General features: G+C 35.7%; 2 protein-coding genes across 4 annotated transcripts in view; one reads left to right on the top strand and one right to left on the bottom strand.

Moving 5' to 3' along the window:
- The window catches only part of LOC110459474 (cilia- and flagella-associated protein 69-like), a 28,438-nt gene extending 14,399 nt beyond the window's left edge, over positions 1-14,039 (bottom strand). The window contains exons 1-16 of the mRNA XM_021511758.1: positions 13,686-14,039; positions 13,274-13,336; positions 12,901-12,966; positions 12,276-12,462; positions 11,920-12,018; positions 11,087-11,160; positions 10,659-10,737; positions 10,228-10,405; positions 9,780-9,955; positions 9,296-9,417; positions 8,317-8,536; positions 7,514-7,678; positions 6,076-6,191; positions 5,213-5,331; positions 3,504-3,585; positions 935-1,265 (exon numbers count right to left, since the gene is read on the bottom strand). Of these exons, the coding sequence (XP_021367433.1) occupies positions 935-1,265; positions 3,504-3,585; positions 5,213-5,331; positions 6,076-6,191; positions 7,514-7,678; positions 8,317-8,536; positions 9,296-9,417; positions 9,780-9,955; positions 10,228-10,405; positions 10,659-10,737; positions 11,087-11,160; positions 11,920-12,018; positions 12,276-12,462; positions 12,901-12,966; positions 13,274-13,336; positions 13,686-13,817 (2,209 nt within the window). The 5' untranslated portion in view covers positions 13,818-14,039. The remainder of the gene's footprint in view (positions 1-934; positions 1,266-3,503; positions 3,586-5,212; positions 5,332-6,075; positions 6,192-7,513; positions 7,679-8,316; positions 8,537-9,295; positions 9,418-9,779; positions 9,956-10,227; positions 10,406-10,658; positions 10,738-11,086; positions 11,161-11,919; positions 12,019-12,275; positions 12,463-12,900; positions 12,967-13,273; positions 13,337-13,685) is intronic.
- Positions 14,040-18,172: 4,133 nt separating this feature from the next.
- The window catches only part of LOC110459463, a 15,162-nt gene continuing 11,022 nt past the window's right edge, over positions 18,173-22,312 (top strand). For all 3 annotated transcript variants that reach the window (XR_002463896.1, XM_021511735.1, XM_021511746.1), the window contains exons 1-2: positions 18,173-18,279; positions 20,156-20,260. Coding sequence is in view for 2 of the 3 variants with exons in the window: in XM_021511735.1 (XP_021367410.1) it covers positions 20,164-20,260 (97 nt within the window). In the remaining variant the exon portion in view is untranslated. The remainder of the gene's footprint in view (positions 18,280-20,155; positions 20,261-22,312) is intronic.

The raw sequence follows: 22,312 nt of genomic DNA, 5'->3' as shown, positions 1-22,312 counted from the left end.
ATGTGAGACCACTGGTCAACAATGATGTGTCTAAACACAATGTGAGACCACTGGTCAGCAATGATGTGTCTAAACACAATGTGAGACCAGTGGTCAACAATGATGTGTCTAAACACAATGTGAGACCAGTGGTCAGCAATGATGTGTCTAAACACAATGTGAGACCAGTGGTCAGCAATGATGTGTCTAAACACAATGTGAGACCAGTGGTCAGCAATGATGTGTCTAAACACAATGTGAGACCAGTGGTCAGCAATGATGTGTCTAAACACAATGTGAGACCAGTGGTCAGCAATGATGTGTCTAAACACAATGTGAGACCAGTGGTCAGCAATGATGTGTCTAAACACAATGTGAGACCAGTGGTCAGCAATGATGTGTCTAAACACAATGTGAGACCAGTGGTCAGCAATGATGTGTCTAAACACAATGTGAGACCAGTGGTCAGCAATGATGTGTCTAAACACAATGTGAGACCAGTGGTCAGCAATGATGTGTCTAAACACAATGTGAGACCAGTGGTCAGCAATGATGTGTCTAAACACAATGTGAGACCAGTGGTCAGCAATGATGTGTCTAAACACAATGTGAGACCAGTGGTCAGCAATGATGTGTCTAAACACAATGTGAGACCAGTGGTCAACAATGATGTGTCTAAACACAATGTGAGACCAGTGGTCAGCAATGATGTGTCTAAACACAATGTGAGACCAGTGGTCAGCAATGATAAGTCTTAACACAATGTGAGACCAGTGGTCAGCAATGATGTGTCTTAAAACAATGTGAGACCAGTGGTCAGCAATGATGTGTCTAAACACAATGTGAGACCAGTGGTCAACAATGATGTGTCCTGATAAAACGTGAGACCAGTGGTCAGCAATAACTTCCCCTTAAACTTAAGAATAAAGCACATTATGTTCATGAACATTCTTACCTATCTTACAGAAGATAGAGTATATTTTGGCTCTCATGTTCTCAGAAACATCCACTATGGCCTGGCTAGGGTTGGCTGCAGGCTGGGGAATGACACCTTGATTCTCTTGGAGGACACCCATCAGGGGCCTTGTGTGGTCTAAAATAGCCCCATCCTTAGTGCGTCTCACTCCGAGCTCACGCTCCTCGTTACGGAAGATGTCACAGAAGAGATGAGGAGCTGAGGCGTTGTCAGCTCCACGCCAGGTGAGGACATGATGAATTGTCTTGGGGTTCTCACACAGGTCAAGTAGGCAGCCAAGGATCAGGTTATGCATGTTCTTAGGACACACCTACAGCAGAGGGTAAACAATGTGAGTGGGTTAGCAGCTATAGGTGACAGGGATGTATCATATCAAAGTGGTAATGTATACAGGTAAACTTTCATCCAGTCAAATATTTGCCCTTGACTTGTAAAATCTATATTCACCCAGAGTATATTTCGCCCTTAACATGTAATTACTATATAGGGTAAATTGTGTTTGCTGCGATGATAAATTTGCCCTTATTGCGGAGTGCGAAAAAGGCGAAAAATTAAACTGCAGCAAACAGTTCCTGCTATACAGTAATGAGCAAACTTGACCTCTGACCTTCGTAAGCATAGGTATCTACTCAATAAATCTGTTAGAAATTTGGTGATTCCGTTCATTAGAGATGTTTCAAACAAAACTTCCACCAAATTAACTTGACCAGTAGTTTCTGTAATTGTCATATTTCTAATACATGTCTTATTGAAAAGGTTTAGAAAGTTGTGTGACATCCAATTCATTAACTTGAGAGAATATCATGTAAAAAAGTGACACATTGATAGGTGACCGTCAACCTGTCCAGACTTAATACTTTTCCCTTATACTTTGTTAAGTTTGGAAATAATGCATTGATTCCTTTATCAGAAGTATGTTTTCTAAATTATAAACATCATTAAAGTAATCTTTTGACCTTGACCTTTAGCCTTTGAGCATTCACATTTAATATCCCACCTATAGAACAGACACTCGTAATCAGACTCCGCTAATCAACAACACAGCAATGTCCCACAATAATCAAATGAAGCTTAGAAGATTGATAAAAGTTGAATTCTGTTAACTGTCAAATCAATCAATATTCATTTGAAATCTTGAGAAGCCTTAAGTCATTAGCTGGCAGGCAAGAGTTACAAAACTGGTTAAAATTTCATAGACATTTTTGTTTAATGTGAATGAACATTCATGTACTGAACAACTATGTAATAATGTATAATGTCATATATGGTTTGTGTTGTCTTGTAAAAAAAATGAAAATAAAATATAAAAGAAAAAGTATTCATTTAAAATCTTGAGAAGCATTAAGTCATTCCCTGGCAGGCAAGAGTTTGATGGACCTTCGATAAAACTGAAGTCTCAAGTTCTGCCATTCTCTTAATTTTCTATAGCTTTCATTAAAAAAAAACAGCCTAACATTCATAATTAGTATAATTTGCCATTTATTCAGTAATGTTTGTGGTTCATAGTACAAATTGCTTCAATGTACAAATTTACCTTATAAAAAAATAATGCTAACACAGCTTATGGATTTAAAACCTTACGGCCTCTAATGGTTTAATCAACACTTTAATTGACAGTGTTATTCCTAGTTTGAATTGATTAGATGATAAAAAGTCCTCCTGATAAAAGACAGATGCACAATGAAATTGGAGAAGCATCATATTTATACCGTTACAAATACACATTGATTTAGCTAACCAAACTATTTAACAGAGAATTGCTGATGAGGGAACTCATCTGTTGGGCCAAATCATTTTGGATTTGTTAGCTTCCTTTTTTTTTTTTTTTTTTTTTTTCAACATTGTAAAGACTTACTGCAAATGTTCTCATTTTAGTGGTATTCCTATTTTAGCACTTTCACAAATGTGCTAATTTAGATAAAATACTAACTATAGAAGTACATTTCCTGGAGAGTCAGTATGCTAATATTTAATAGCCAGTGTGTTTTTTACCTAAATTTTACAGCAACCCATTCCTACATGAATTGAGAAAACATAGCATTATTTTAAATTGCCTCACTTTTTCTTGATTTTGGCAAAATCAAACCTTTTTTTTCTAGGTAAAACAGCCTGTAAATTACTGTAAAACAAGGCAAACAAAATACCACAGATAGCACTAATAGATAGCATGTATCCTTGATCGCTAAAATAGGAGTGTCCCCATGGTGTTTACCGTATGGCATACCATAAGACACATGTCTTTTGGTGTTAATTTGTAAAGTGCGTAGGTACCAAGTGGCTTATCAAACATAACTATACAAAGGACCTACAGTTGGTAATCTTACACAAATTATTCTTTTGAGAAATATCACGAAATTGTATTCAAAATTAACTTTACACCAAAACCATAACCTTATTTATTCATTGTAAGGGATTATGTATCTAGTAACATGTCTAGGAACATGTCTCAATGCTGAATATTTCTGTAAGGAAGATGTGATGAAGTATGTCAGACTTTCAGCTTTAATAAATAGCTAATCAGAGAATTAAGTAAGGGTGTGCGGCTTACCTCAAGTAAATCAATCAACAGGAACACACCCTCCTTCTCCAGGAAGTAATCCTCGGTGCCGTAGCAGTTTACGATGGAGCACCTGTACCAGAGTTAGATAAACAAATTATACATACTGGTCCTCTGGTGTAAACAGCTTTCTCAGGGCAGTTTTAACATTATCACCTGTTGCTATAGTTACTAATGAAAGTATTAATCTCATGTATTCAGGTTATACACTATACACTTTTTGCAGTACAAATAATCTCATTTGGAAAACTGAATAGGCAGACTTTTTAATCTTGTACTATTTTCAGTTTAGGTTTGCGAGTATATCACCAAAGCAAATGAAATCCATATTAATTGTTATTTATCATTACATTTTATATTCACAAATATGTATTATACATGTACATGACACGCACAAAAATTATTCGCAGATAAAAAAACAAGTGTTCATCATTTCCTATTCATCAATGAGAGTGATTACTGAGGTCAAGGTCATTCAGTGACATTTGACCTCTGACTCAAATCAAATATTAACAGAGCTACAGGATATTGCAATGAAATATAGTAAAATAAGGGAAGCAAATTTACAACAAAAGAAACAAACATTTCCAATCATGAGACGGGGAAGTAGAATCTGTGCCCACTGAGTTGTCTGTACATCCCTAACTTATCCCCGTGTAATGTTATATTCACACCGTTACCTCAAGCAATATCATATACATTCTTCACACTCAAATATTCTCACAGCTTCCAAAAACGTGCCGCTACCATCTGGACTCAATAAATGTTCACTTTGTGGAGAATGGGGTGTTTTGCTAACTGTTCTGGGTCACCTTTGTTCTAACAGAACTGGAGTCTATAACTTTCACAGCACAATGGATTCCCTGACAACTTCTCTGGCAAACAAACACTCAGCCGACAGCATCATACCTCTGGATCAATCTAATACATGGATTAACATGCCTGCTAGATTTCTTTTGGCAAAAGAATAATGCAAAAATATCTTTTTAACACATTTATTGCACAGAATATATACCCTCAGATAATTTGCTGCACATAAAAATCCACAATGTTGGCTTAGAATACATTGATTCAATAAAAATCTATAAAAAGCCCAATAAATAAAACAAAGGACACTTATAAGGTAATGCATCTATTGCTTCGTCAGTTATTTAGAAAATAATTCTAAATCAGGGTGATTTACCAACAGTACAGAACATAAGCTTCACACAGATTTGAACTAGACAAGTGTCAACCTACACAAGATTTGATGTAGACAGGTGTCACCTTATACAAGGTTTGGTGTAGACAGGTGTCACCTTATACAAGGTTTGGTGTAGACAGGTGTCACCTTACATAAGGTTTGATGTAGACAGGTTTCACCTTATACAAGATTTGGTGTAGACATGTGTCAGCTTATACAATGTTTTGGTGTAGGAAGGTGTCATCTTACATAAAGCTTGATGTAGACAGGTGTCACCTTACATAAATTTTGATGTAGACAGGTGTCATCTTACATAAAGTTTGATGTAGACAGGTGTCATCCTACATAAAGTTTGATGTAGACAGGTGTCACCTTACATAAAGTTTGATGTAGACAGGTGTCTGTCACCTTAAAGAAAATTTGATGTAAACAAATACGGTTTGGTGAATACAGGTGTCACCTTACCAAAGGTTTGATGAAGACAGATGGTACTAGTTAACAGTGCGACGGTACCTACCAGACACAGTCCACTGCGGCCAGGAGAAGGCGATGGTGCCCCAATCCACTACTCAGAAGCTTCGAGTCTGTGTTCAGATAATGTATTGTGACATCCACACCAGTAGTACCAAAAAGCTCCTGTAAACATGGCATACATTCATTATTGTTTTTAAAAAACAATTATCGTGGCAAAAATGTGAAAAAAAAAGTGATTTGAGTATGGTCATGTTCACCTGGTTTAATGAAAATTGCAAGCTGAATGTATCTTTTTGGAAGCCAAAGTAAAAGCCAATGATATTAAAACAAAAGAGAAAAGTATCTAAATACAAATTATACATTTCTAGTCAAGAGAGAAATGATATCATCTGATTGATTTAATACTCGTTTCTGGTACATACAGCTTTCACTCTGAAGTAAAAAGAAGTTACTGACACTTCAAGGATAATAACTACCATGTTGATGTGTCTGTGTGCAGACTATCCTCGGACTTCTATCACCAGCATGGATCAGTAATGAGGACTATATAACTGACAACTTTCATATTCAGGTTTAATATTTTACTAGCAATAATTTCCAGTTTGTATCAGAAACATAAAAGAATACATTGTAAAAGCGACAGCTTTCAGCAGATCCTTGACAGTATGTATTTGACTCCAGAAAATGAGCTTTGACTCTTGATCTGAAAATAAAATGTCTCGTTGACATATATGTTCTGACCCTTTAAATATCAGGAAAGGGGTGATTTAACTGTTGAAATTGCTAAATGTCAAGGGTCAACAGAAAGCCCAGATCAATATGAATCTGTCCTGTATACATAGGTTGTACTTTCAGCAGGTAATCCATTAAGACAGATTTAACTGTACAGGTATTGATTTGACCTACTTTTCTGTGCATATCTCCATCACATAGACATGAAAGGATGAGCAGCATGTCCGACTGCATCTCCACATCCACGGCATCATCACCCCTTTGGCTGTGGATGGCATTCAACAAAATGGCTGAAGGTAGATTAAATTAGTTGTGTTAGATTACTGAACTGAAATGAATATTTATTTTGTTATTGTATCAAATTCTAATGGTAAGCCATGGAATGTTGACTTCATGATGATGACAAAACTTGGTGATCAAATACATCGTTACACCACAGACTATCAGATGGGAGACAACTTGGTGATCAAATGCATTGTAGCACCACAGACTATCAGAGGGGAGACAACTTTGTGATAAAATGCATTGTAGCACCACAGACTATCAGAGGGGAGACAACTTGGTGATCAAATGCATTGTAGCACTAGAGACTATCAGAGGGGAGACAACTTCCTACAATATTCGGTGCTTTTGGTTAGTCACCATTGTTGAAAGGAACTTGCTTTGGATACTCATTGTCTCAATTCCAAGTTTAATTTGTATGATTTGTCGGATGGTTTCCCATAAATAAATGAATAAACTTGTGGATTATGATGTTAAACAGCTAGTGTTGTCAATAACATTTGGAGTAAGACGGCATTTCAGAGGTATACACGGTGAGTCAAGTGGTAGATCGAAGCCGTCCAGTATACAGTTTTAGTGAAGTTTCTATTAATAGTAACAGTGACCTTGACCTTTGACCTTCCGACCTGAAAAGCAATCCCAAGCAAGCACTTTTGTAAGGAAGCACTGCATGAAGTTTGAGTTTGATCGGCCCAAGGAAACTCAAGTTATCGCACGAAAACAGATTTTCTATTTATAGTAACAGTGACCTTGACCTTTGACCTTCGGACCTGAAAAGCAATCCCAAGCAAACACTTTTGGTAAGAAAGCACTGCATGAAGTTTGAGTTTGATCGGCCCAAGGAAACTTAAGTTTTCGCACGAAAACCTCTGTTCTGACGACGACGCCTACACCGCCGACGCCGACATAGCAATACCTATGTTTCACCAGCTTTTCGCAGGCGACGCAAAAAAATGGAAAATTCTCATAAGTTAATGTGAGCTAATCTAAATTGAAAATTACATAAACAACCACCAATAAATTATCTTTATCCGGAATTCCTGTGTGTAGTAGTGAGTTATATCTTTACTTACATTACATGGAAAAGAAATAACTCATCTCTTTGGTTATACGTACAGTGTTAATTTTTAGGGGATCATAGGTCTTTTATCTAGCCGATTCTTCTTCTTTTATATTTAAAGTGCCAGGAAACTTTTGTCTTCCTGATCCTTAATTCTATGGGATGAAAAACTTCAGGCAACTGATCTTGATTATACGTAGATTTATAAGAAGAGGGACACTTTTGACTAGGCGATACATTCCCCTCACACTTCACATTTCTTAAACTTACTAATGATCTGGTTGATGGCACCCTGGTCAGCAAGATCCTGAACGACAACCTCGTCACCCGTGGATACCACACTCCGTAGCAAGCGAAGACAATGACGCATCTGGGCACGCTTGCTACCCCTGCCACCAGTTCCGTGGATACTGTTACCATGACCACCAAAGTCCTCTGTTAGATAAAGGTGTAGAGCATGTTACAGCCTTCATTTACAAATGATTTAGAAGGAATTGTTGAGTTTATTGCTGCTGTATAGAAGTCTTTATGAATATTTATTCTCACAATCACTAAACATATTTATATGAACATGTTAACCCATTCACCCCTGAAGACACATTTGAACCTTACCAATTCAAAAGACTGGGCAAGTCCAGTTTAGATATGTAGGGGTGAATGAGTAAAAGGAATGGCATCCTAGGCTGGTTTAGTATAACGACCAGATAAAGTCAGCCCAACCATTTGTGTAATTTTGAACTCCCACCACTATGGATGCTTCCATTTAAACTTGATAAAATTCAGTTCAGAAGAAGTTGTTTGCAGAAATTGTTGACAGACAGACACGAACACCATGGTATGGCATAAGCCAAATTCAGTCCTTCAGATCAGGTGAGTTAAACTTTAACTTTCAATGAAAAGAAATAACGCCCCAGAAATAACAACGTATCAGCAGAATTTAAAAAATAAAAGACTGCAATTGTCTACATTATCACATATGGTGTTTTTTTTCTCTCAAAGTATGCTTCACGGAAATAATGTTCTTCATTTCCCAATATATATCACACTGTTCAGATTAATTTTGAGAGATTTACCTTTGCCGACACACCATTCAAGGAGAAGCAGTATCCTGGTGCTGCCCTGACATGTCATGTAATCCTCAATCATCAGTGGACAGAGTGCACACAGACATGACATCGCATGCAGCTGAACTTCCTCAAACTGAGCTGATGTCCAGTCTCGTGGCCCCATTGTGTTCTCATTTGCCCGCACAAAACTGAATAGTGACAACATCAAGTGGCCCTCAGATAAAACCTGTGGGAGATAAAGAATAGTTTAATAGTTGTGTGCCTTCAAAACATGGGAACCGAACATGTCAACACCAGTCTGTGTGAACAAGTGGAGATAACAAGTCATCACCAGTCTGTGTCAACAACAAGTGGAGAACACATGTCAACACCAGTCTGGGTGAACAAGTGGAGATAACAAGTCATCACCAGTCTGTGTCAACAACAAGTGGAGAACACATGTCAACACCAGTCTGGGTGAACAAGTGGAGATAACAAGTCATCATCAGTCTGTGTCAACAACAAGTGGAGAACACATGTCAACACCAGACTGTGTCAACAACAAAGGGAGATGACGAGTCAACATCAGTCTGTGTCAATAACGATGGGAGATAACAAATAAGTCAACATCAATCTGTCTCAAAAACAAGGGGAGATAACATATAAATGAATAGAACTCTATCATAACGACAAGGGGAGATAACATATAAATGAACAGAGCTCTATCATAACGACAAGGAGAGATAACACATCAATGAACAGAACTCTATCTTAACTACATGGGAAGATAACATATAAATCAAAAGAATTCTATCTTAATGACAATGGGGAGATAACGGAATTATATATTATTAATTAATGACAAGGGGAGATAACATACAAGTCAACAGAATTCTATCTTAACAAAAAGGGGGAAAAAACAAATAAGTCATCATCACAACATCAGAAACAGACTGTATATTTATCAAAATATTGCATTCAAATTCCAGACATGTTTACAACCTACCGGAACTGCTGTGGAATCTTTACTGAGGGTGACCAAGATATTAAACAGTAGTTTCTTCAGTTCAAAATCTTCATGGTTCTTCATCAGCTTCAGGTGTTTAACTAAGACGTTGTGACTCTTCACTGTAACCAAAACAGAGGTCATAAGTGAGTTTATTAGATAGCATATATAACTTGATTTAACAAGACTTAACTTTCTTCTCCTTAGGAAAGCAATTGTTCTGAAATAAAGAGCAATGGACATAGAATTTTTAGTATAATCCATGTTAAATTTTGATTGTTATGAATTTTCACTGGAATTGTAAAAAACATAGTAAAATGTATATGAAATAGAAACTTTATTAAGCTCTTATATTTAGTTGTTTCATTTACAAAATTAATATCTACAAATCAATTAAACATCAACATTACAAAAACATTGGTTGTCTTTATATTTGTTTTATCAATCAATGGTGCTACATGTGCTGAGGTGAACTGTAGTTTACCTTCCTGGAATGTGGCAAAGAGAGTGAGCTGTTTCGCAAATCCAGTCTCCACAAATGGTGCATTGGGACACTTGGAAGCTACCAGTGTCGCTATAACAAGAAGATCGTTTCTCAACTGTCGGTCATAGTGGCTGTAACCCTGGGTAAGCTGGAACACGAAGGCGTCTCGCAATTGGCTGAAAAGTAAGGCACAATATTGAGAAACAGAGATTCTAGTGAAATTACATCACAACAACAAATTTTAAATTGATTCTACGAATGATTCTATGTTCATTGCACTTTATTTCAGAACAATAAATGGTCACTGATTCCATACATATAGATTTTTAAAGACATTTGATTAAGACCTTTCAATATCTCACAAACATTGATTTTTTTTGTATTAATGCATACTTAATGGTTCCTAAAAAAACAATCAGAGTGTTTAACCAAACCTGTAACAACTCACTTGATGCAGCTGAGATTATCCAGCTGAGTTGCCAGTTCTCCCCCATCGCCAAACTCCAGGAGGTTCCACAAGATATCCACTGACCGGAACAGCAGCTGACCACTGGGGTCAGCATCGGTCATCCGTGAGCAGATGCGATTACCAGCCCCTACACGCAGCATCTGGTCACAGTTTTTAGCTATAAATGAAAAAAAATAAAAAAATATCCAGACACTTTCACTTTTGCAGAAGAATCAAGTTGTAATCAGGAATATTCCACTTAAAGGATCAAAGCCTCCTTTACAGAGTACTGTATGCATGTGATAATTGTAAAAATCTAAATATATGTTACTGACATCTTGTTTAGACCAATATAGTACTGACTATCATTAACTACTTGTCGAGGGTTTACAAGCAGGAGCACTGAGTGACCTCTATTCCCTAGTACTCACCTGAGTTTTTAGAGAAGTGCTGAAGGACGTCTAGGACAGCCAGTTTGATTGCTATGTCATTCTCCAACAGGGCCAAAGACTGAAATAAAGATTCATGTCTTGGTAAAATCTGTTTTTTTTTAATAATTTGTTATTCCTTAGCATGAAATTAATTTTACATATCCCTCATACAAATAATAATGACATAAATATGTTCCAAGCCAATGTAATGAAAAAAATACAACCAATTCACTAATATAATTGAGCACATTGAAGAAAGATGTAGATTAGTTTCATCAAGATTGTATAATTTATTTCCAAAAATTAAGAAAAAAAAACCCAGAACTTTCATTATTGGTATAATATTTATAAGTAATCTTCACATGAAAATTCAAAATAATTTCATCTATTTAAGTATTAAGAGTTTATAGTGTGATTTGGTTGCTCACCTTAACAAGTGTCTCGGAGACGTCACTGTTCTCGATGATGTTTTGGTTATAGGATACAGATGTTGGTTTGTGCTCTAAAAAAATGAAATATTTTAAGGTACAATTTAACATGTGTATTGTCAAGTAATAATCATTGATATCAAAGTGTTATATTTTTGTCTTCTGTTAAGGAAATCCCATCAGCAGCGAAATCTAAAGAAATTTTGTCCATAGTCAGTGAACTCATTTTTTTGTGTACGATTTTGTTTAATTTGCTACAAACATGATTTACCAAATACTTTTACATGTACTTGATTTAAATATCTTATTTTCAGAGATGAACAATTCAACAAGCTCAACGCCCAGGGCTAGTAGGTAGGGCTGTAAATCTCATATTACACAGAAAATATATTTTCAGTATCAGAATCCATTGTTACTATATAAACAGAGATGAATCTTATTTCCATTCTTAACAGAAAAGATGCAAGAAGAAAAAGAAGAAGAAGAAACAACGTGTTTTTTTTTACAATGGCCTCTTTTATGATACACTTTTTATTGGAATTGGTTAGTATTTGTAGTCTATTCATTGTAACACAATTTACCAAAGGAAGTAATTCATTGTGTATTCTAAAAACAGTTCATTTAAAACAAGAAGGAAAAGTTTTTTGTGTATAATAAATTAGTAAAACAATTATGACAAATAAAGGAAGTTTGATCATATATGCCTAAGCAGTACCACAATAAAATACCACAATAAAAATCCAAGAAAGTGTATTTTTTATATTGAAAATAAGTAAACAATAATACAATATCACAGGAGAGTTTCATCATTAACAGTCAACAGTTATACTTACTCTGAACTTCTTGTGACGAGGGTTTTTCCGTGTAGAAGCTCACCAAGGTTTTACATATCTGTTTCCTCACATCTCGACTTGGGACCCTCATCAGGTAACCTGAAAATAGCAAAACACGTTATAACAGACAAACTACGGATGTCAGTTGGCTGGGCCTTCCTACACACACAAGTTTGATATTGACAACATGCAAGACTGTCTCATTTTAACTATATTAAAAAGGTCTCAAGTTTTTCATTGCAATAGAAGTATAAAACTTTCACTGCAGAAAGTGAAAACTTTTTAAAGTTTATTTTTAACTAACTATTGTTTTTTTATTCATATATGTGTTCAATTACGTGTTTAGATAGCCTTACCAAGTTGGGATACAGATTCTGTGACAATTTGTTCATAGATGAGTTCATCCGAGGACTTCTCTTTGAGGAATGGCAGACTGCAAATTTTGAGGATATCACAGATGAGTGTTTCGTACATAGGTCGTTCCTGGGTTTTGTCCGAGCAGACATTCAGAACCTTGCAGACCTGGACTAAATCTTTCATTGGCTGAAAACTCGGTCAAGGAAATATACAGAAACTGCATTTTAAAAACTTCACATGGACACCAACACTTTGTAAACAAAACAAAAGTAGATTTATGTCTTGCAATATTACTTAAATGTGGGTTTTTTCATAATTTAATCTGGTGTTGTATCTTAATGATAAATGGAATAATTAATGTATCAATATCTGGCTTCTAAAAGCTTGCGATGTCTGAACATACACCAAGGTAGTATAGTAGGTCCCAGAAATAGCTGATGGGATAGATACTCATCTGACAGTAAAATATGTGACAGCCATGCATCCTAAAATCAGTTATTTTCTTAAAACTCAAGAGCAAACAGCAAAGATTTCATTTACGTGATCAAATGAAAACATTTTAGAAGCTTGATGAGGAACGTATGTATTAGAAGCTTGATTAGAATGTAGGTATTGGAAGGATACAAAGCCCTTTTCGTAGTGTCTCACAAGTCGCTGTAGTGCATTGATATGACGGTCATAAAGCATTACCTATAAAGAAAAAGGTAAGTTATTTTTAAAGCATTGCAACATCCTGTTTAGAAATGTAGGAGTGGATAAATGTCGTTTTTGCTCTAATCTTGTTATATTACTTAGTGGAAATACAATTAAACATTAACATGTGAAAGTAAAACAAACAAAGATGAATGAATTCTTCAGGAGGATGAATTAATAAAGAATTCAATTCCTTCTTTGAACAAAAAAACAATATTTCATTTATATTAAAACATAAGAGAATTTAACTTGCTGTCAAATTAGTTTGCGATTGTGTCTCATCTAATATTCAGTACACACTTACAGAATGTGGATCTGTCAACAACTTCACAACTCTGTTCATGTTGATTGGTTGAAGCTTAGAACCCTGAAACATTTGCGTACATGATCATGATATAATATTTGACGAGATGTAAAACATATACCAATAATGGACTATCCCGTGTCAACACTTATCCATTACTCAGTACAGAAAAATATCAAGAGACACATCAGACTCCTGGGTCTATCATCTTAAAACAGGATCGCCCTTAGGTCCATTAACATTTTAACTTGTTCGTCCTTGTTCCGTAAATATATTTACATTTTTACGTTTTCATTAAAACTACATTAATTCAGTAATAGTTTGAGTTTTACATGGGAAGCTTGACAGTGCTCAGAAAACGATGACATTTGTGACTAGTGACTACAAGCAAATATATGGCCCTTATAATTACCTTGAGTAGTCCTATTTCTTCGTCTGTAATTATGTGTTTTACGAGGGGTATAACAGGCTTTTCTGAGGTAACAGCCTGGGTCATGCTGTTGTTGGAGAACCCCACCGGGTTATACATTTGTGTAGCCGCCATGTTTTGTTTACGTTGTAAAATGTGAAACTTTATATACCGTTGAATTTATTCCTTTACAGCATATCACAAATAAAGATTTCCTTATATAGAAGAACTCTTCTGTTATGAAATGTCACAGATGAGTTATATCGTGCTGTCGTCTTTTTATAGTTGTCACTTAAAAAATATATCAGCCTTCTCCGTGAGGCAATGAAGTCGCCATTTTTTCATCGTTGCTAGGTAAACAACCGGATGTAGCAATCGAGGTTACTCCCCTTGAACAATTACAAGCACCTGTTGACAAATTATTAGAATTAAATTGAATTTATTCAAGAAAGCTCTAATAGGTACATAAAATAATATACTAGTAAAAATATGGACAAGCAATTCTGAATATTTGACAGGGGGGAAAAACATAAAAAAAATACGAACAAGTCAAAACTAAGTTTTTTATGGTGCAAGGGAAATAACTCTTTTAGTGATCTTCCAAATTCTCTCAAAGGGCCTGTTTCCAGTAATGTTAATTCTCCATAGGAGCCTGCCCCCGTATAATTTCTTATCTAGCTCAACTACTGTTTTTTTCTTTTCCGAAGAATAATTTTACACCTTTCCGACACCCAGATTTCATAATTTCAGTGAAAATGTATTTTTATAAAGTTGTCAATTTCAGCATCAAAGACATAAGTTCGTAAATAAAAGAAGGTTATCTCGAAATTGTAATTCGCAACATAGTATAAATTTCTTTTTTTAAAATCTATCACCGGGACAATAAATTTAGCTTATGTAAGATTATCGTAGAGAAACGGGAATTCGGATATGATTTTACTTAGATTGAAGAAGTCATATTAGTATATTCTGGCTTTAGAGAGACTTCATATATTTATTGAAAATACAATTAATATAAATATCGCTATCCCGAGGATCAAATTTCCAATCCAACATAATTCATATTCCAAACAATGTAGATGGCAATCTGGACATGTTACATCATCTAAGAAGTTTTGGAATTGTGTACTTGTTCTTAATTTTCGTGACTGATTCGTTCAGCTTTATTATGATTGAACTTTTTTCTTTTCAACAGTCTGTGTGAAGTTTAAGCGTCGATGAACTAGATATATCTGAGAAACTATTTTTAGTGACTTATATACAGAAATATCAATCGATACCTTATTTGAAAATCTGGTAATTGTTTGGTAAAGACTCTGTAGGAGAGGATCACATTAGGTATCTTAACGTATTTCAATATTCAATCATAGAGAAAACCATGTCATTAATTAAGGGAACTCTACCAAGTTCACCACAAACTACAATATTGGAAGTCGTTATATTAACCCCAGTATTTTGCATACAGAACCATATACAGCTCCGTAATATATGTTCATCTAGACCTTTAGATGCACATGAAGCCACTGACTCAATGTATGTTCGAACAGTGCGTTTGTCCTCTTTAATGTGTGCACGTTATGTAAATCATCTCAAGTTACAATTTAAACTCAGCATACATTCAATAAATACGTAAAATGACGAATAGCCTCTAGATCTATGTTGACACGTTTTGTCTTATCTTCTGTCCTCATTTAATCAATTCTAGTTTTCGACGTTTATTTCTAAATCATCATCTATATATGTACATCAGACAAAACCGCAAGTAAAGTAAAATAATCTTTACATATGTCATTGATACATAAATGATATAAAGTTAGGTCTACATTATCACCCTGGCTGACCTATGGAGACGTATATACTACATATTGCTATATACGTCTCTGGTTGACCTAGTCCAAATTATTCTGGCGTTTATCGACGACAGACCGATATAAAAAAAAGTCGATAAAACGTCAGAATAATTCGGAGTATGGTTGACCTAATGTTTGACAACATCGACTCTGAATATCCTGGAGACCCGATTGGATTTGGTATTTCAGTCTAATATCTTCTCAGTCTGTACTGTACACATCGGCATTTTCATACGTGTGTATTTGAACGAGTTACTGAAACCCGATGATTACTAAAGTGACGAATTTGCCTTCACCTCTAACGTTAATGTTGCACTTTTTATTTTATTTTTATTTTTATTAAAACGAGATTATTTTAGACTGAATGTTGTTGTGATATTATATTTTGGTCGTCGAACAATTAGCCAAGTGCTGATAAGACCATCTCTTTGTTATCATTGTTACCAGGTATGTTGATTTCTGATATCATTATAATATATCACATCAATGAAACGAAATTTACATTCATAACAAAACAGCAGAAGTGACACATTAATTAATTAATTTCTATTGATAAATGATTTTCTAAGATATCAAATAATAGGGACTTTTCTCACTCTAGCTTGTCATACATATATTCTTATTAATAGTAGTTATACAGTATAGATTAGTCCGAAATATCTGACGATCTCCATTAAATTTATCACGGGCGGATATATCATTTGTTTTCAAAATTATTCTAATAAATGTTCAATTGTAACGTAGATGTCTCTGACCGGTTATGCATTTCCTGAAATACATAAAATCAAGAAAACAGGAAAACATACGAGTGGCAGCACCAAAGTCACAGGGCACGCTTGTCAGTGGCGGTAAAGGAAAGCACAAAATTTACTGAACCAATTATCATCCTTCTTCACCCTAGTAACTACAACATAACGAAAAAACTCGTAAAAACATAATCCAATCGATTCCTAACCTAATTATTAAGTAAGAAGGAGTAACAACATTCTTAAGAAACCTTAATCCTTCCAAAGCGACAGAGCCAGATAATATTCCTAATCGTGTTCTTAAAGAGTGTGCAGACCACGCCTGAAATTCAATACAGAAACTCATTCTTTGCGCAAACAGACACATATTGGAACCACAGGAACGACAACACAGTCGGGGCGTTAGGAATAGGGGCATTAATCCCTATAGCTACTGGGATTAATATACAGTTAAAGGATGGAGTTGAGGGATATAGCAAGTTTCTGGTGTCCCGAGACCAGGTCTATTACCCGAGGCGAAGCCGAGGGAAATAGGCATGGTCAAGGGACACCAGACACTTGCTATATACCTCAACCCCATACTTTAACCGTTTTATTATACCGATACACACCGGAGAGATAGTTTTAACTAGAAAATATTTGTAAACCAAAGCTATATAGCTTCACGTCCCAACTACCCCTTTGATGGCGCTTCCGAGTTCGGTAGCAAGCTACGCCCACCTCGCGCGTCGCTTCCGAGTTCGGTAACAAGCCAGAGTGTAGGTGTGTTTTAGTTCCCAGACTAACACACACGATTTAACCAATTACTTTTATATAGAGTAAATAAAGTAGAGGTATAATAACTGAAGCTAAGCATCGCATGCGTACTAAACCATTTGCATTAAAGCATATAGATAGATCATTAGAAAGATAGATAGAGTGCATACATTAGACTCGGTAAAGTAATAAATATAAAACATAATATATGATTAAATGTGACAATTCTGCTGGTCTAATCTCATTTGGTAGGCTATTCCACACCTGGGCGACTTTAAAACGAAAATATTTCTTACCATATGTGGTAGAATTTACTCTTGGTATAGTCACAGTGTCAACCTTCCTAACATTATATAAAACTTGGTTTTTGTTGATAAGACTCTGTAAGAATTCTGGAGCAATATTATTTAAAATCTTGTATACTTCATTGGCCATGGTCTTCAGCCTACATATATGTAAAAAAAAAAAAAAAAAAAAAAAATATCTAGCTAAAAGATCTTTAATAGAGGAGCTATAATCATTATCAATAAAACGTAAAGCTCTTTCTTGTATCTTTTCGATTTTTCTGGTATTTCTAATACTGCAAAAATGCCATGAAAGAGGACAAAAGTTAAAATCAGATAAAATAAAAGATTTAAAAATGGTGACTTTGCCTTTTTTGTCAGATGATTTCCAATTCTCTTGTTGTTTGGAAGCCTTCCTACATAAGTTTGCCATATGATTTTCAAATTTTAGATCACTGTCAATTTCAACCCCAAACAAAGTCACACTATCTGTACATGTGATTTGGTGATCTCCAATAGTGAAAGATGGAATTTGCTCTTTTGATTTCTTTCCTATGCAGATGGCCTGGAATTTTTCTGGGTTTGCCTGCATGCCATTTTTGTAGACAAAATATATTATCTACACTGTGAAATACGCCGTCTTCTTTGTTAAGACGTGCTACATTTTAACGCGGACGCTGGCATATACAGCACAAGACAGGATACTAATATTAAATCGTTTTCTTCGAACTAAAAGGGTGCGAGATTAAAAAATAAATTACTTCGGTTAAGATTGACTGAGATATAGACCCGATCTCGCCCAGTTTATTGTAACAAGCTAAGGGAAGCAACCACATTATATAGGTGGCGTGACAGTGTAGGGAATCCCCATAAATTCCGTGATGGAAATAACAAAACAATTCGGTCAGACATTTTTAAAGGAAGAAAAAGGATAATATTCTGGATTTTACTCACAAATCCGGTAAGTTTAAGAAGACACGACCAATATAAAACTCTACTCTTCAATAATACGGCAATGTCAAACATGATTACAATGTTAATGTTTAGTAATTACGTAACGTTAGTTTGATGACTTCCCCATGAACCTACGAAATGCAAATGGCGGTAAACAAGGGAGTGTAATGGACATGGCCTACCACATGAACTTGGTTAGAAAGATATTATACTTTGTTATGATGTGGAAATTTCAGTTCATATGATAATTGATTATATTTAATGAATCTTTATGATGTGTTGTCGTTGGGCAAGATCATTCATTATATTAAGATTTTGTTGTCATTGTCAGCTGGGGTCAATTCTTAGAAAATTAGTCTGAAATGCTCAGTCCTTTAGCTATAGGCTATCCCATGTTTAATGTATCACCTTGGTACTGCTTCTCAATAAGCTACAATTGATTTTACATGACTGATTACATAAAAAACGGACAGCATTAGCTTCCAGAGCTATTACCGACAAACAAACATAAATTGAGGAAAGTCACATGACATGACGTCATGATCATGAGGACAAGCAGGTTTGCTAAAGGCTTTTTTGCCCCAACACATGACGTGTTTAAACGTGTATTTTTGAGTTAAAAAGAACCGAGTTGAAATGTTTTAAAATGATTGGAAAACTTACTGCATATATAGTGCATTCTGTAATACTGTATTACACAAATATGTACGTCTCTGATTCAGGTTTCATGAACAATTATTCTGTCGAAAAAATGTCAGGATGAGCTCAAAGTGTATATATGCTGTGTTTCATGTATAATGTTTACAACAATAATAATAGTCTTAATTTAAACTTGATTACATTATTATTGAGTCAAGGACTCGGATCCCATATGGTCAAGCATATTAAAAAATGTACATTATATACAACATGATAAAATAGTACTATGAATGGTTAATAAATTGGTAAGATAATTTTAAATGTATATTTTAAATCCACTAATATCACAGAAACAGCTTCAAATGAACGATGACCCGAGCTTTCCAGCGGTAGGGGAGAGCCCTACCAGCATGGTCAGCCGAGGTATTACTTAACTACGTTGTATATACAACAGTTAAGATAAATAAATAAGATAATGTGCTGAATTACACAAATTACACAAATGATGAGCATATATGTTTTTACCCATAAAATACTGTTTGGCACATTTCTTAAAAGATAATAGTCTTTTGCAGTTCTGTACATATGATGGTAAACTATTCCATATATATGGACCTTGATATGTAAAAGATGGGATATAAAATACATTATGTTTTGATGATCTTGTAGTTCTAAAATGGATATCGGATGTCAAAGAAAAATTGTTCATTTTTTTGAATGGAACATCCTAGCAATAAGTGACCTGACCATGGGGCTAACAGGATTTAGAGTGAAAAAAAACCCTGACACCATCTTAATCTGGCTTTGCAAGAAAAAAGGAAGATGTGTATTTTGTCTTAAAATTAAAACACATTCTGGTCATTGTAGTCAATTTAAATACTGGTCATGACCTAGTTGATCAATCTTTTAGAACTGTCTTTGTAACATGAAAAAGTAGGAAAATAATCATAGAGTTTTGTAGAATTTTTTCAGATAAGTCCTAAACATGAGTTTAAAAACTCAAGTTCTCAATATATTCTTGTGAATGGCCGGCCTACTTTAGCAAAGCACAATTTTTAAGACATTTTTTTTACTGCTAATGGCCCTCTGGTATGGCAGAAAAACATGGGTCTGATAGTGATATTTGTTTGTTACTTTTTATGTATCTTAATTTTCACACTATCAAATGTTCATATTAAACCTCAACTCTACAACCCCAGCAATGACATTGAATTATTGAATTTAAAACGTGTTTACATTTTCAGGACGCACAATGGATGAGGTAGGGGAGGGAATTTCCAGGGTGCCACTGCAGGCACCAGTAAAGAAAAGAAACCTTGGAAGGCTTCTTGTCGGTCAAAGCCATATTGGTAAATATACATTTTGTATTTTGTATGGCAAGAAACAGCTGGCATGATATAGATATCATGATTCAGATCTCTTGCAGGTTTACTATTTTATACGCCCATTGAAAGATGGGACATATTATGTAATCACGTGGGCGGGTGGGTGGGCGGCGGCAGGGGCGCGCTTGATGTCCTCCCGATTTATTCTACACCCATCATAAGATGGGACGTATTGCATACATGTGTATGTTATCACCTTGGCAAGTGGGGGGCTGGGCGCGCTTGCTTGGTGTCTGCTCGATATCTAACAATTTTCAATAGATTAAATTCAAATTTCATAAGAAGGTTCATTACCATAACAGCTTAGACAAGTTCGACAACCACCAATATCCAACATAAACTCACAGAGTTAGGGCCCTTTATCCCCTTTCCGAAACGGTGTCCGCACTATATCATATCTCGAGTAGTTTTCATTTGATTCACTTCAAACTTTATAGGAAGGTTCATTTCCATGATAGTTGGGACAAGTTCGATTTGTTGGGCCGTAATTTACGGAGTCATGGCCCTTTATTCCTTTTTCCAAACAGTGTCCGCTCCATATCTGGAGTAGTTTTCAATGGATAAACTTCAAACTTCATTGGAAGGTTCATTACCATGATAACTTGGACAAGGTTGATAACCTCAATTATTGGACCGTAATTTACAGAGTTATGGCCCTTTATTTAATTGCCGAAACAGTGTCCGCTCGATATTATTGAGTACTTTTCTTAGGAATAACTTCAGACTTGACAGGAAGGTTCATTGCAAACTTGATAGGAAGGTTCATTGCAAACTTGATAGGAAGGTTCATTGCAAACTTGATAGGAAGGTTCATTGCAAACTTCATAGGAAGGTTCAGTGCCATGGTAGCTCAGACAAGTTCTATGACCACCATTGCCATGGTAGCTCGGACAAGTTCTATTACCACCATTGCCATGGTAGCTCGGACAAGTTCTATGATCACCATTGTCATGGTAGCTCAGACAAGTTCTATGATCACCATTGCCATGGTAGCTCAGACAAGTTCTATGACCACCATTGCCATGGTAGCTTGGACAAGTTCTATGATCGCCATTGCCATGGTAGCTCAGACAAGTTCTATGACCACCATTGTCATGGTAGCTCGGACAAGTTCTATGATCACCATTGTCATGGTAGCTCGGACAAGTTCTATGATCACCATTGCCATGGTAGCTTGGACAAGTTCTATGACCACCATATGCATTGCCATGGTAGCTTGGACAAGTTCTATGACCACCATTGCCATGGTAGCTAGGACAAGTTCTGTGATCACCATTGCCATGGGAGCTCGGACAAGTTCTATGACCACCATTGCCATGGGAGCTCGGACAAGTTCTATGATCACCATTGTCATGGTAGCTCGGACAAGTTCTATGACCACCATTGCCATGGTAGCTCGGACAAGTTCTATTACTACCATTGTCCAACGGTAATTTATGGAGTTATGGCCTTTCATGTACAACCTACATACAACTTCTCATTCAATGTAAGACAGGCATATTATGTTCCCCTTTTGGGTACCCATGTTGGAAATTAAATAGACAAACCCAGAGATAGTTTATAAGTGATGGGCAATTGGTTTAAAATCATAATCGATAATTGGTTTGTAATCGGAGGAAGTAAACCAATTGATGATCGATTGCAGAAATGTAATTGGCTATAGTACATAATTTTATTAGACTGAATAGCCAAATCAAACGAGAACACTATTTTTAGGTCACCTGAGCTTTGCTCAAGTGACCTATTCTAATCGCTTTTCGTCCGGCGTCGTGCGTAAACTTTTACATTTTCAACTTCTTCTCAAGAACCAGTGGATGGATTTTTTTCAAACTTGGTCAGAATCATCCTTGGTAGATGAGGCTTCAAAATTGTAAAATTGGGATTCCTACCAAAAATTGTAAAATTGGGATTCCTACCCCAACATCTGGGGCCAGGGCGGGGCCCCAAAGGGAAAATTAATCAATATTTCAAAAATCTTCTTCTCCAGACTCAGAGGTACTACACTGATTTTCTCTA

The sequence above is a fragment of the Mizuhopecten yessoensis genome, unplaced genomic scaffold, assembly GCF_002113885.1.
Source record: "Mizuhopecten yessoensis strain PY_sf001 unplaced genomic scaffold, ASM211388v2 scaffold1313, whole genome shotgun sequence".
Taxonomy (NCBI): domain Eukaryota; kingdom Metazoa; phylum Mollusca; class Bivalvia; order Pectinida; family Pectinidae; genus Mizuhopecten; species Mizuhopecten yessoensis.
This window is presented reverse-complemented; position numbering and strand designations above follow the sequence as displayed.